General features: G+C 37.9%; 1 protein-coding gene across 1 annotated transcript in view; it reads right to left on the bottom strand.

Moving 5' to 3' along the window:
* The window catches only part of CCDC7 (coiled-coil domain containing 7), a gene marked incomplete at its 5' end in the record, with an annotated part of 157,268 nt that overhangs the window by 41,817 nt on the left and 98,949 nt on the right, over positions 1-16,502 (bottom strand). The window contains 3 exon segments of the mRNA XM_082617670.1: positions 4,062-4,181; positions 13,608-13,691; positions 15,844-15,927. Of these exon segments, the coding sequence (XP_082473796.1) occupies positions 4,062-4,181; positions 13,608-13,691; positions 15,844-15,927 (288 nt within the window).

Here is a 16,502-nt window from a genome sequence, read left to right as displayed (position 1 = left end):
CTTAAAAGAAATGCTAAAGGGAAAACCTCAGGCTGAAACAAAATGACACCCAGATGGTAACTCAAATCCACATGAAGAAATAAAAAAGCACCTTAAAGGTAATTATATAGGTAAATATAAATGACAATATACATTTTTCTCTTTTCTTCAATTAACTGACTAAAAAAGACTACTGCATAAAACTGTATTGCTGGACATATAAAATAAAACTCAATTTTATTTCTATATAAGAGCATTGAATAATCCAAAAACGATATTAGGGAAACAATTTTATTTGCAATAGCATCAGAAATAATAACATTGTAATAAATTTAACAAAGGGGCACAGCTTTTACCACAAGTTACAAGACATTGCTCAGGGAAATTAAAGAAATCTAAATAAAGACATACATTCACTGGAATGAACAGTATCCCATTGTGTGTGTATGTGTGTACATATATATGAATATTGTACATTTTATAGATTAATAATATATGTAATTATTAACACATACAGAATAAAACAGCTATTTTGAATTCTTTATTGGGTAAATTGCAGATTTCCATGTCTTTGGGGATGGTTTCTGGAAGATTATTGTGATCCTTTGGTAGTATCATGTTGCCTTGGTTTTTCGTGTTGCTCGGGGTTTTGTGTGCTGTCTTCATAGCTGAAGTAGCAGTCACTTCCTCCAGTCTTTACTACTGCCTTCAGGGAAGAAATACCTTCCATCAGCACTGTTACAGACTCTGAGGCTTTCTCAGACCTTGAGTGGATACACCTACTCACACTTCTTGCTCCCTCTTGTGGCAGAATTCTTAAGCTTGTATATCTTTGGATTCTGCAACGCATCAGCCCCAATGCTGACTGCCACCCTTTTGTTTCCCTAAAGTGGTGCTACAGTTCAGGTTTCTGGTTTCTCTCTGATCCACAGACTCCGGCCTGCTGCTTTCTCCAAGTGCTCCCTAGCTGTCCAACAAACCTTGCTCTGCCGCCACCCTCAGGAGCATCCACAGGGAGCTGGCTGCAGCGTGAGGGAAAGTGGGTGAGGCATGCCTGTCGCTTGGGGTGCCACAGGCTAGCCAGGGGGATCCGCAGGTGAGGCTTTCCAGAAGTTCATGGGTGGGCTTTCTGATGGAGTTCACAGCATAGTCAGCAGGAACCGAATCCCTTTAATGCTCCCTCAAAATGTTATGTGCCTCTCTCCTGATCTCTTCTCACCCCAAATTTAGTACTCTGGATGCTGCGGGAGAGAAATGAGTCTCTTTGGCAGTGTCCTGGACAGCTGGGGAAGCCTGGTGTTCATTCACCTGCTCTTCCTCCCACCCCACCTCTCACCCCACTCACAGGATGGCCTTGCTTGGCCCTAGCTGTGTCACCTTGGGGAAGGTGGGCAAAGTCAACTGTTCCTCTTATCCACTCTAATGTGTCCAAATTCTTATTTTTCACCTCACTGGAGCGCTGGAACTTCTCCTCTAGAAACCCAGACTTTCATAAAGGCTCTCTTGTCTGTGGTGACTGCCCAAGTCGGGGTTATCCAGATGCTTCTGGACCATGGCCAAGAGAGGCTAGAACCAGTTCATAAGCTACTGAAGGGTCCACAGTCAGGATGGAGGTGTATCTTCCTATTATTTGATGCACAGGTGGATGAAACTCCTCTGGGTCCCTTGGCGTATGATGCTGGATCCCAAACTCCCACAAAGTCACTTTTGTTCATGGATGGATGTCAAATTTTTGTTGTTGAGGAGAGTTTAGGAGGGGTATCTTATGCCATCATGATCATGATGTCACCTGTCATACATTTGCAGTGAAGTCAGTTCTGTATGTCCTAGTCTGCATTCCCTCCTGGGATCTCCCAAAATCTTGGTTTTTAAATGCATAGTTTTACTGAGAAAATGATAATTAACATATAATCAAATGATGGAAAAGATGACCTAAACTTATGGATCACTGACTGCTATATGCCTCTGTTTTTTTTCTTTTTTTTTTTTTTTCTTTTTTTTTTTTTTTTTTTTTTGCGGTATGCGGGCCTCTTACTGTTGTGGCCTCTCCCGTTGCGGAGCACAGGCTCCGGATGCGCAGGCCCAGCGGCCATGGCTCACGGGCCCAGCCGCTCCGCGGCATATGGGATCCTCCCAGACCGGGGCACGAACCCGTATCCCCTGCATCGGCAGGCGGACCCTCAACCACTGCGCCACCAGGGAGGCCCTGCCTCTGTTTTTTTTTTTTTCCCACCTTTTTGTAGGGGAGTGTCTACCGTGGAGTCAATCCTTGTCTGTGATACTATATTGTTTGTGTGTGTGTGTGTGTGTGTGTGTGTGTTTTGTGGGAAGTCACATCATAGGAACTGTCTCTGAAAATGATTACAGATCACAAGACTGTGGTCTTTGGCACTGATGCCAAATTTTAATGAGAATCTGTGTAGCTCTTGGAAGAGCACATGTATTTTGCATGCAGGGGGTAGGGATCATGGATATTTGCAAACAGAGGGAGCACTGGTGCACTGGATTCGATAACAGCCTCAACATGTCCTTGACAACCTGTATTCATGTCTTCCCACACAACTCTGATCTTAGTATATGACTTTAGTGAATGCAAGAAAAGCAAACAAATGCAGAGATGTCAAAACTGCTTGTTCATTAAGGTTTGCCCCACATGCTGTGCTAAGAACCTGAGGTTACAATGTAAAGACCCCGAAGCCAACCAGCTGGAAGATGAGAGACATGTAGCCAGGTCACCTCCTGTGACACTTGAAAAGCTTATTTTCTCTTAGCTCCCAAACCACTCTTCTACTTTCTGCTTTGTGGTACTGGATCTGGGATTCTAAAAACTACATTTTTGCTTTGCCAGGTAGCTCCAAGTTAGGTTGTGCAAATAGGACAAGCTTGACGTAGATTGCAAGTTTGGAAAAGAAACAGGGATTTGTTTCTCCCACTTGGTTACCAATGGGCTTCCTGAGAGTTCATGTCCCTTTTCAGTTCTGGTGAACATCATGCCAGCAATGTTTCTTTTTCCCAGGAGGAGAAGTTCTTTCCATGACACAGATGGTTTGCATTCTTTCCAACATATGCAAAACAAGTTTTATTAAATTCTCACCACCCGAGACAGTAGCAGGGCCTCCTCTTCAGAAGTACATCTGAGACTCTTCCTGAAAATCAGCCAAGTAACATCCTCTACACTCAGAGGTCTCCTTTAGCCCTAATGGTGGAAACTTCTCCTGAAACTGCTTTCTCCATATTACCTTAGAATTCTTTTTACACTTTCAGCTACTTGGCTAACAATTTTATACTTAGTTAACTAGTATTTTATTCTTGCTCCCTTTTCAAACAGTTAGTGTGGTCTCTATCTCCTGATGAACCCCAACTATATACCTGTATTGTCCCAAATAACAGTGAGCCAACTGCTAGACAAGTGAGTGAAGCCACTGACCACAAGCTGACCAAAGATGTGTAAGTTAGCCCAGCTCACAGCAGTCTACAGTGCTAACTTCCAAATCGTGAACTGTATGAATAGTTATGCTTTAAGCTAAATAGTTTTTGGGTAATTATTTAGTAAAATAACACTAACAAATGTGGAAAAAATTTAAAAAAGACTGAGATATGATTTAATAACTCTAAGATGGGCATAAATGAAAAAAAACCCCACCAATCTAATCTGTATGGCTGACAGTTATATAGACAAAAGTATATTTTTCCCAAATTGCTGGTAAAAATATTAACACCCTTTGAGGAAAACAGTCTCACAGTATCTTTAATATTAAAAATTAATATACTCTTTAACACTACCAATCCTGCGACACTACCCCCAAAGAGATAAAAACATCAAATGTAAGAATATATATTCATGGACACATTTAGTAGTGAAAAGCTTAAAAAGTCAATGACCTTTAATAGAAGAATGATCAAATAAACAATTCTGCTAGTAAAAAGGATAAATTAAAGTTGTTTCATTTTCAGGCTTGCAAGGATTTATCTAAGATGTTTCTGAATAAAAAGATGCAAAAAGAGTAAAATGAAAAACCATACCACAAGAACCATTCTAAATAATTATATAGCATTTTATATCTTTATATATAATTTTTTACCTTCATCATCAAAGGGTGATAAATTAATCACTTTTGTTTTATATTTACTTGGTGCAATGTGCCTGGCGTAGAAATCTTCTTGATATGAGAATGCCTTTTTGTTTTTAAATAAATTCATACCTAAAATAAAGTTTAAAAACAAAAATTATATGAAGTCTAAATATTTACACACTACTCCTCAAACTCCATGTATTAGTCTTTATGCATTTGTAATGTTTCCTTCCCACAGTTTGGCCACTCATCTATTACTGTTACTCCAGTTTCTATAAACTATTTCATCCTTTCTTCTTCCTTCTCTTTATTCTGTGTTCCTTGGTAGTGTCTTTTTTCCCCCCAACTTCACTGAGGTATACTTAGTATACAAAAATTGCTCATATTTATACATTTTGATGAATTTGAAAATATGCATACACCTGTGATGCCATCACGATAATCAAGGTAATAAAAATATCCATCACATCTAAAAGACTACTCGTCTCCTTGCTTTTTTATGTGTATGTGGTAAGAACACTTAGCATGAAGCACTCCCTCTAACAATTTTTACATGCACAAGACTGTATTGTCAACTATAGACATAATGTTGTTCAGAGGTCTCTAGAACTCACTCATGTAGTATAAATGTGACTTTACACCCATTTAACTACTACCCATTTCCCCCTACCCCCAGCCCCTGGAAACCACCATTTTATTCTCTGTTTCTGTGAGTTTGACTATTTCACATCTCATATAAGTGAAATTATGCATTATTTGTCCTTCTGTGACTGGTTTATTTCATTTAGCATTAATACCTTTCAGGTTCATCCTTGTTGTGTATGGAAGGACATCTTTATCTTTTAAGACTGAATAATATTCTATTATATGTCTATACCACATTTTCATTTTTCCTCAGATTTATTGAGACATAGTTAACATAAAACATTGCATAGGTTTAAGGTGTACAATGTGATTATTTGATACATGAAAGGATTACCACAATAGAATTAGTTAAAACCTCCATCACCACACATAATTACCTTTTTAAATTTTGTAGTAAGAACACTGAAGATCTACTCTCCTAGCAACTTTTAACTATTGTCATCACACTGTATATTAGATCCCAGGACTTATTCTTCTTCTCCCTAGAAGTTTGTACCCTTTAACCAACATCTCCCCATATCCTCCACCCCACAGCCCCTGGTAACCACTATTCTACTCTCTGTTTCTGAGTTCAGCTTTTTTAGATTCCACATATGAGTGATATCATACAAATGCTTTCTGTCTCACTTAATTTCACTTATATAATGACCTCAAGTTCCACACTGTCCCAAATGGCAGGATTTCCTTTTTTTATGTAGCTGAATGATATTCGGTTGATTATCTGTCTTTATCTCTTCATCTGTCTTCAGGCACTTAGGTTGTTTCTAAGACTTGGCTATTGTGAATAATGCTGCAGGGGATACGGGAGTGCAGATATCTCTCTTAAACAGTGACTTGACTTCTTCAGATATGTACCCAGAAGTGGAATTGCTGGATCATATGATTCTATTTTTAATTTTTGGAGGAACATCTATACTGTTTTCCACAGTGGCTATATCAACTTAACATCTCACCAACACTGCACAAAGGTTCCCTCTTCCCCACATCCTCACCAACTTTTATCTTTTTGATAATAGCAATTTTAACAGGTGTGAGACGGTATCTCACTGTGGCTTTGATTTGCATTTTCTTGATTGAGCATCTTTTCATGTATCCATCAGCCATTCATAAATCTTCTTTGGGAAACTGTCTATTCAGGCCTCTTCCCATTTATAGTCACACTGTTTGTTTGTTTTAATATTGAGTTGTATGAGTCCTTATATACTTTGGGGATTAGCCCCGTACCAGACAGATGGTTTGCAACCCTTTTCTCCCATTCCCTAGGTTGCCTCGTGACTTCCGCTGGTTCCTCTTGCTGTGTAAAAGGGTTTTAATTTGATGTGTTGCCCAAGCTGTTGACTTTTGGTTTTGTCGCTTGTGCTTTTGGTGCAATGTCCGAAATGTCACGGCCAAGACCAATGTCAAGGAGCTTTTTCACTATGTTTTACTGTAGGAGTGTTGAGGTTTTAGAGCTCACATTTAAATATTTAATCCATTTTGAGGGAAACACTGTAACCAATATAAGATACAGGTCCAATTTCATTCTTGCATATGGATATCCAACTTTCCAAAACAATTAAAGAGACTATCTTTTCCCCATTTGTAAGATATTCTCTGTAGATAATATCGTATTTTTTTATTGAAGTTGATTTACAATGTTGTGTTAATTTCTGCTGTACAGCAAAGTGATTCAGTTATATATATGTATACATTTTTATATTACTTTCCATTATGGTTTATCACAGGATATTGAATACAGTTTACCTGTGATTTACAGTAGGTCCTTGTTGTTTATCCATTCTATATATAATAGTTTGCATCTGCTAATCCCAAATTCTCAATCCATCCCTCCCCAATCCCCTCCCCCTAGGCAACCACAAGTCTGTTCTCTATGTCTGTGAGTCTGTTTCTGTTTCATAGATAGGTTCATTTGTGTCATATTTTAGATTCCACATATAAGTGGTATCACATAGTATTTGCCTTTCTCTTTCTCTGACTTACTTCACTTAGCATGATAATCTCTAAGTCCATCCATGTTGCTGCAAATGGCGTTATTTCATTACTTTTTATGGCTGAGTAGTATTACATTTTATATATGTACCACATCTTCTTTATCCATTCATCTGTTGATGTACATTTAGTTTGTTTCCATGTCTTGGCTATTGTGAATAGTGCTGCTATGAACGTAGGGGTGCATGTATCTTTTTGAATTACAGTTTTGTCCAAATATGTGCCCAGGAGTGGGATTGCTGGATCATATGCTAACTCTATTTTTAGTTTTTTTGAGGAAACTCCATACTGTTTTTCATAGTGGTGGCACCAATTTACATTCCCACCAATAGTGTAGGAGGGTTCCCTCTTCTCCACATCCTCTTCAGCATTTGTCATTTATGGACTTTTTAATGATGGCTATTCTGAATGGTGTGAGGTGATACCTCATGGTAGTTTTGATTTGCATTACTCTAATAATTAGTGATGCTGAGCATCTTTTCATATGTCTGTTGGCCATCTGTATGTTTTCTTTGGAGAAATGTCTATTTAGGTCTTCTGCCCATTTTCTGATCGGGTTGCTTGTTTTTTTGATATTGAGATATATGAGCTGTTTGTATACTTTGGAAATTAAGCCCTTGTCAGTCGCATCATTTGGCAAGGCTCTTTTTTTATGGTCTTGACTCAAGCAATATGAGCCCCAGATTTCATGGCTGAATGGTGCCACTGGCTTTGCTCTGCTGAAAATCAGCTTTGCCTGCTGTACTCTCTGCTCAAGTGTTGCTTGGATACAAATCCTCCAAGTGTTCTGGCCAGGCTTTCTGGCCAGGAGGGGCCAGGAGCTATACTCAGGAGTGAGGCAAAATTGAGCTCCCCTGCCTGGGCAGAATGGGAGGGCCACCTACAAGCAGGCCCCCTGGTCTTCCTGATCAGGCTTTTTGGTCAAGAGGGGCCAGGAGCTTTGTCCAACAGTTGGTGGGGGCTATTAATTAGCTCCCTGCCTGGGCCAAGCAGGGAAACTGACTCCAATCCCTCCAAGGCTCTTTGAAGTCTTGACTCAAGCTGACCTGCTCCCCAAGTTCCCTGGTTAAATGGTACCACTGGACTTGCTCTATGGACAATCAGCTTTGCCTGCCATACTCTTCACTCAAGAAGTGCTCCATAGTTTCCAGGTGTTCTGACTCATCTGCCTGGTAAGGTGGGGCAAGGAGCTACTCAGCAGTATATCAAGCTAGGACTCAGCTCCCCTGCTTGGAGGGGGTAGACAGGGCTCCAGAGCTGTCAAGGCTCTTCATTTGAGGAACCAAACCATACAGACCTGCATCTCAGTGTGTCACCTGGTGAGACTGTGCCACCCTCTTGTTTCTCCAGATGAGCAAAGCTGCTGGTCAGGACTACTGCTTGGGTACTCTGGGTAGGAACTTGATCTGCCAAGATCCCAGTGCTGGTTGTTGCCAGTCCCTCCCCCTTCTCTGTCACAATCAGATTCCCAGTAGTCAAGCCCAGCGATTACCCCGAAATCCCTGTGGTAAGAAGTAAGGGCTCCCAAGAAGTGACCCACAATGCTGGTAGAGCTGGAAATCCACGCTGGGCTCTTGTTTCAAACTGGAGGAACTGAGGGCTGAGGGGAGACTTCTTGGTGTGGTGCTGCACCAGCCTGGGGGAAGGGCAATATGGTCAGGAGTGGCTGCTCCTCTTATCCGTCTAATGTGGTGTGTCTTGGTCTCTGTTGTGCAGGGGGTGCGCTACAGCCTCACTCCCATGTTCTAGGATTTTTTCAGTGGTGTCTGGTCCATGAACAGTTTTTAGTAATTCTTCTTGTGAGGAAGAGTGACATCAGGAATGACCTATGTTACCATCTTGGTGACATCACTCCTCACCTTTTATGTTTCTGATGTCATAATTTACCTTTTGTTTATATTGTGTATCCATTACCGTAGCTGTAGTTATTTTTAATATTTTTGTCCTTTAACCTTTATGATAGATTTAACACGCCACCATATTACAGCATCAGAGTATTTGAAATTTGACTATATACTTACCTTTACTAGGGTGTTATATATTTTCATATCACTAATTAGTGTGCTTTCATCTCAGCTTGAAAAACTCCTTTCAATATTTCTTATAAAGCAGTTCTACTGGTGATGAATTCACCCAGCTTTCCTTTGTTTGTGAGTCTTATCTCACCTTCATTTCTAGAGGACAGCTTTGTCTGGTAAAGTATTCTTTTTAGGCAGTTTTTTTTGTTCTTTCAACACTTTGAATATATCATCCTACTCTCTCCTGGCCTGCAATGTTTTTGCAGAAAAAGCTTCTAATAGCTTGATAAGGATTCACTTGTATGAGAGAAATATTTTCCTCTTGCTACTTTTAAAATTCTATCTTTGTTTTTGATTTTAGACAGTTTTATTATAATATTTCATGGCAGATATTGTTGTGAATTGAAATTTGGGGGTGATTTATTAGCTTCATGACCTTGGACATTCAAATCTCTCCCTAGATTTGGGAAGTTCTCAGCCAGCTAAAGTTCTCTTTAGCTTATTATCTTATAGTTCACTGTTTTACTTCATTCTTTAAAAATTTTTTTCTTTACTCTTCTTTGTATAATTCCAAAGGTACTGCCTTCTGCTTCACACATTCTCTCTTCCGCTTGATCCATTATGATGTTAATATTCTCTATTACATTTTTCATTTCATTCACTGTATTCTTCAGCCCCAGAATTTGATTCGATTTTAATGATTTCTACTCTCTGCTAAACTTCTCATTTTATTTGTGCATTGTTTTCCTGCTTTTGTTGACCTTTCTGTGTTTTCCTGTAGCTTGCTAAGCTTCCTTAAAACAGCTATTTTGAATTCTTTATCAGTTAAACTGTAAACCTCCTTTTCTTTGGGGTTGTTGGAAAATTACTGTATCTCGTTCATGGCATCATCATGTTTCCTTGATTTTTCATGTTCCTTGATGTTTGTACTGCTGTCATTGCATTTGAAGAAGCAGTCACCTCCTCCTTGCTCTACTGATGGCTTTTCAGAAATAAATCCTTTCTATCAGCCCTGCTGAGGATTCTGAGGCTTTCTTAGACCTTTCCTATGAGTACATCTACTCTACACTTCTTGCTATCTTTTGTGGCAGAATTCGTAAGCTTGTATGCCTTCCTCCTATCCTGTAATGCCAGACTGGTTGCTGCCAGGTTCCATTTTGCCTTCCCTCTGGCAGTGCTGTATGTCCCATTTTGTGGTTTCTCCAAGGCCTTCAGATTTGGGACTGCTTTCTGTGGGTGCTCACTAGCTGTCTGTGAAAGCTCATTTTTGTTGCCATTGGGAACACACACAGGGAGCCAATCACAGGGTGAGGGTTTGTAGGTGAGGTGCATGGAGTGTTGGAAATGTGTATGGGCCAGTTTTAGGGGGTTCACAGGTGAGGTGTTCTCAGCAGCTGATGTGTGGGACTCCCAATGGAGTCCTTGACATGGTAAGCAGTATCCACATCCCTTTCATATATTCTATTCTGAGCCCTGGCTGCTGTTCTCTCAGCCACTCACCACTCCTAGTCATGCAGCTCATGACACAGTTCTCTGGATGGGACAAGAGAGAAATGGGTCTCTTGACAGTGTCCTGTACAGCTAGAGAAGCTGGGCAGTCACTCATGTTCTCACTTTCCCCCATGGGAGAAATCATGGGAGGAGAAGGGCTCTTTTGGCACCGAGGTTTGCTGTCCTGGGGGAAGAGTGATGCAGGTAAACTGTTCTTCTTACCCTCTTCAATGCCTCCAATCTTGGATTTTTTTTTTTTATACCAACAGTGTGCTGAAACTTTTCTGCTTTAACTCCTGGACTTCCACAAAGGCTCTCTTGTCTGTGGGTGATTGTCAAGTTGGTTTTCTTTCGGTGGAAGATGGTAGAAAACTCCTGTTCTACCTTGTTGATGTCACCACTGTAAAATTCCTTCTCTCTCACCAAATATTCTAGGGGGAATTTCACTCATTGTCTTAGTTCCCTGATTTGTCCAATTCTTTCAAAGTCATTTAGAGAGCTTTTTTCCTTCTGGTTGAGAAAGATTCTTTTGTAAAGAAAGGTTCTTCTTTTATAGCATTTTGATGGAGTAACATTTTTAGTATTTGCAAATGCACATGTACAAGAGCTCTTCCTACTCTTCGTAGGTAAATTAATTAGCAGCAAAGCTCTCACTTTTTTTTTTTTTTTTTAAACGGATAGGGAGGGTGGCACACATGGCTTTTCTCTGATGGACAGTTTCCATTCTTAGCATCTTCCTTAATTTCGACCTGTATCCCAACCCTGTTTTACTTTGAAGCAGAATATTCACTTCTTTATTTGATCTATACACTATATTTAGAAGGATGCATTTATAAGAATAGTTTTGGAGATCAGAGCTCTATGCATGAAACACTGGCTTCCCCTCACCCCATTCAATCAATGTTCATAAGATTTATTTTTCATATATCCTACTTATTATAAAAGTAATATGTGCTATTGTAGAACACTCCCATTTAAACAAAGATTATAAACCTCATCTTATTTTATCAGAGGCTAGAGATTAAACTGAAGCCACAGCCTGAGAGGCTGTTACTGAGAAAATAAAATATTGTTGACACAATTTACTCCAGAAGCCATGACCCTAAGCTAGTCATTCATATTTGTCAAATAAGAGTAGACTCTGGGGAGGATATTCAAATTACTAAAAATAAAAGCCTTAAGGCATGTTAGGGTAATGGGGCCATACTGTCATGTTTATGTTTATGCTTGATTTTATTTTCATGAAAGCTTCAAGCCTAGATTGTATGAAAATATTTTGGTACAGCTTGGTATTCCAATTTAAATGTAATTTGGAACGCAGTAGTATAGGAAACTAGCTATCCCAAATGACCTCTCTAATTCCAAGAACTAAAATGCTAGATTAAAAAATGTACTTTAAAAAGTATTGCTGAGATGGCATAAAAATATACTCTAGAGACAAAAACGGAAGTAAAAGCAGATAACTTGGGAATTTCTACTAAAAAGGAGTGTGTATGTATATGTGTGTGTGTCCACACACATTTTTTATAAATTTGACTGACCTGCAGTAATGTGGGTAGTGGGGAGGAAGACAAGGTGGAAAATTCCATAATGAAGAATAATAAGAAATAAAGAGGGCACAATAAAATATTTTGGAATATATTTGTATAGAGCATCATTATATATTCTTTATGACTGCATATGATAAAAGCTGAGAAGGGAGGGATTGGGATTGTAACATCATAGATAGGGAACCATTAGAATGTTGTCTACCTTATGTTAGTGTTACATATTTTCTGGGTGTTTAAAATATTTCATAAAGAGTAAAAATTTAAAAGCATACTACAAAAAGTATCCTAAGTAGTCAGATATTTATTTTATATTGTTATATCTCTTATTTTGATTGTCAAAGGGTAAAAAATTGATCACGTTTGTTGAGAATTTACTTGGTGCAATGTGCTGGTAAAAAAACCTCTGTTTGATGTTGTGTGGACATATCTTTGTTTTTAAATAAATTCTCACCTAACGTAAAACTTAAAAAAAAGTTCAAATAGACACCATTACTAGTTGCACACTACTTCCCAAACTCCATGTATTAGTCTTTGTTTCTGCAGTTTTTCTTCCCACATTTGAGTGGTTACTTTTCTATCACTCCAATTTCTATAAACTAATTGTTCATTTTCTCTTCCTTTTCTTTGTTCTGTGTTCTTAGGTAGCATCTTACTTAATTTTGACCTTTAATCTAACCACATTTTATCTTAAACAAGTATATTTATTTCTATATTTGATTTGTACTCCCCTTTCAATACCTTTTCTCTTAGCAATTTATATTGCTCATATAAAATTTTCTTTAGAGCATTTAATTATAAACTCACCATTAACAGGTAAGTATAAAATAATTAACTTAATTTTGCTGATAAAAGGCATGACATTTTAAATTGAATGGATGTAAATGAAAGCACTTTACTGCTGTGTCTAAGGCTGTTATTCAAAAGTGACAAGGACTCCTATGAATAAGCAACACTGAAGCAAAAATTAATTGAAAGAACCTAACCAAAAATACTCTGAAAGTTAAAGACATGGAAAAATGGCTTATAGTAATACACCAAATTTAACTGCTTGGTTCCAACAATTTCATTTTTACACCACCAGCTTTTCCCCAGTTAAAGCTGTTGGAGCAAGTAATATTTATTTGATTCATTTACAACACTACTTTTTTACAGGAATAAAAGCGAGAATATAATAAAATAAAGCATTCAAAAGCAAAGTTTCAGAAATCTTGCCTTAAATTTCAGTGAAAACACATATTTTGGTGCTTATATCTGAGGATTCAGTTACTTTCCAGTGCTAGCTTTCAGCATCAATTCTGTAAAAAGTTCATAACGACAGTATTTCTTGCAACAAAGAGAAATGTATCAAACCCTGTTACTCCAGAACTAAAGCAGTAATCTGTGAATAATAAAACTCAGCTAGAGAACTCCACTCTAGTAGAGATATAAATTTACACACCAACTTAATTATGTAGAGGAAATTGGCAATCAGTGAAATAACTGTTATGTTTCTCTTCTTATACCACTCATCAACTAGCTTTCTTGCTTTTTCAATTTCAAAGCAATATTCCTTTCTAAGCTAGCAAGAAAGTGAGTAGAATCACAGTTATAAATACTTAAACCAAGCATATTCTAAGGTCATTAGAGCATTGGATTATATGGATTACTTTCCAAATGGATGAGATTACAACTAAAAAATATCCAGCTAAATTTCCATTAATAGTAAATACTAGAGTTTAACTAATTATAAGAGGAAATTCATGAAGATTACTGCCCATTAATACTAACATACAGTTACTGTTATCATTAATGATTCATAGTTAATTAAATCCCAGAGAAGACATAAACCATTAATATTAGACTTGGAAAATTCTTGTTCTTACCAGGGTGACTCTTATGATGTTTCTTGAGTTCATCAATTGCTTTTTCTCTTCCAACAGTATCTGTCATGCGTTCTGTATCAGTCTCTATGGATATAAAACAAATTTCAAAACACATTGTAAGGTAACCATTAACACACATGTATGTGTGTACTTGTGTCTGTGTGTAGTACTAACTTAATTAGTACTTGTATTATCGAAGAGACATAATATAATGTCTGCATTGCACAATCATAAAACATTAGAATTTGAAGGGCTCTTAGCAATCATATAAGCCTCATGATATTGAAGCTTAGAGATGTTTTGTGATTTGATTGAGAACACACACCAAGATAATGCAAAACTGAGTACAAGCTGATGCCCCATAATTCCTTAACCAGTGTTTTTCATACACAATGCACCATCCCATACAAACGTCAATCATCTTGGGGAGTTCGCGTAAATGATATAACTGCCAAGTTTACACTAAGAGGACACTCATACTGTAAGGATATACCTATGAGTGGAACGTGGCATTTTTTACCCACTGGTCAAGAGACAAACCATGGTCCCACATCACAGAAAGTTACTATCAGGTAGAAATTCTTTGACTCTCTCAAGAATGTTTAATGCCATTTTTAAGGCTATGTAAATCAAGTAGACATCAAAGATGTAGAAGAGTAACGAGATATTCTGTGGTCTAAGAAAAACTGCCTATCAGGTCCTCTTACTATATACACCTTGTAGCTGGGGAGGGGGAAATGGGTAAATCTGCAGTAGTACCAGCAGTGGGACTGCATCCCATCCCATTTGAGTTTTTATGTGATTTGGACATTTGGCGGGATTTAGGAAGTACTAACTAGGTCAAAGGAGAGGAATAACATTCATGTATTTTGTTTTAATACATGAAAGTTATTAAAGAAAAATTCATATTGAAAAAGGGGTTAAGTAGGATTGCTGACTTGGGTCAAATTATGTGTCCAGTGTTTTGTGAATGAAAGCTAGTTACAGAAGAGCATGCACCAGAGGTTGGAAACCTATCCTGAACCTGACACCATATGGTGGATCTTACTTTGTTGTAATGGCTGAGACCACAAGTAAGTGTTAAAGATCCAATTGAGTAGATATATTTGAGGCTCTCTGGTTTTTCTCCAACTGGTACAGGTTAAGAATGACAGGCCCAGTTGAAAGAAGCATGTAAAGATGCTTATATAAGCAAGGAAGCATTAAGAAGAGCATTTGATAGCAGATAGAATTAAGGACGAGGGAAAAGGGAGTATGTGCTAGAGAAATCTGCAATCTAGTAAGAATCACAACTTCCCTCCTCACAATACCCTCCCACTGCTTAAATTATTTTTTAAGCCTACCCTTCCTGAAGTTCCTAGTATATGACTCACACTTTACTGTTTCTTTGCATGTCTCATATTTTTTGGGGGTTTATACTGGGCATTCTAGACAATATCTTGTAAGAATTCTGGATACCGAGTTCCCCTCCCCTTTGGAGGCTTGCTGTTGCTGTTTGCCTGATTATTTATTTAGTGACTTGGCTGGAATATATTCTATTGTAGAGAAGTCTGCTTCTCTGCAGTGTGAATCTTCTAATGTTGCTCCTCTGGGGGCAGCGACTTGGGTATGCAAACAGTCACCTTTGGATGACACTTGTTTTTCCTGTTGACTGTCTCTTTCCCTTTTCTGTTAAGCTCTCTGCCTCCTTTAATATCAAACCAAAGATCAAGAAGTGGTGTGTCAAACACTGTAACACCAAGACAAGGGGCAGTAGTGTAAACTACGGACTATATAACAAAACTAAACACCTCTACTTCACCTGAGATACTGAAAATGTGCCTGGTATTTTAATTATATAGAGGGAATTAGTAAGCAATGAAATCTCTCTTTTAATCCCATTCATAAACCAGCCTTTCTGCTTTTGCAAATACAAAGCAACTATCTTTCTAGCCTGAAAAAGAAAGTGAGAAGAACAGCATTTGAAATGCTTCCATCAAGCATATTCTAAGCTTACTACCGCATTGAATTTTTATGGATAAGTTTTAAATGAATGGGTTCTAAAACTTACACTATGTAACTAATTTTCCATTGTTAGTAACTGCTAGAGTTCCAATAATAATAGGAGGGAATTAGGGAAAACGTTTCATCCTATAATAATAGCATATAGGTACTATAGTCATTTAGATCCAAATTTAAATAAACTCCAGAGAAGATAAATAAAGCAGAAATAGACTTGAAATATTCTTGTTCTTACCAGGATGACTCTTGGATTGTGTCTTGATTTCATCCTTTATTATACCTCTTCCAATAGCATCTGGAAAGCTCTCTGTATCAGTGTCTATAGAAATAAACAGTTTCAAAACACTTTTGTAAGGTATATATTAACATGTGTTTGTGTGTGTGTTTATGTGTGTATAGTACTCCTTTAATTAGCATTTTAAAATTATAGGACAACAATTATAATGAAACGCCTGGACTGTACGCTCACAGGACCTTAGAGTTGGAAGGGCCGTTAGCAATCATACAAGCCCCATTATATTGAGGCCTAGAAAGGTTAGTGATTTGACCAAGGCCACAAATCTAGATAATGACAAAACTGATCCATAAACTGATACCTCATAATTCCTTAACTAGGGTTTTATCCATAAAATACAAAGTCTTTTGCAAATTTAAGTCATCCTAGAGAGTTTATTTTAATAAATATAACTTTCTCCTCTACATTAAAAGCATATTCATACCGTAAAGATATACCTGGTGAGGCCAAACATGACATTTTTTCCCAGGTTAAATTGCCAACAACGGGCATCACAGTCACAGAATTTTACTGTGAGGCAGAAATTCTTTGACCTGTCCAGGAATACTTTAATTCCCTTTTTTAAGGTTATGTAACTGTTTGTCAAGTAGGCATCACTG

This window comes from Mesoplodon mirus (genome assembly GCF_964341445.2).
Source record: "Mesoplodon mirus genome assembly, chromosome: 4".
Lineage (NCBI taxonomy): Eukaryota > Metazoa > Chordata > Mammalia > Artiodactyla > Ziphiidae > Mesoplodon > Mesoplodon mirus.
Note: the sequence above shows the minus strand (reverse complement) of the source record. Positions and strands in the feature narration are given on the sequence as shown.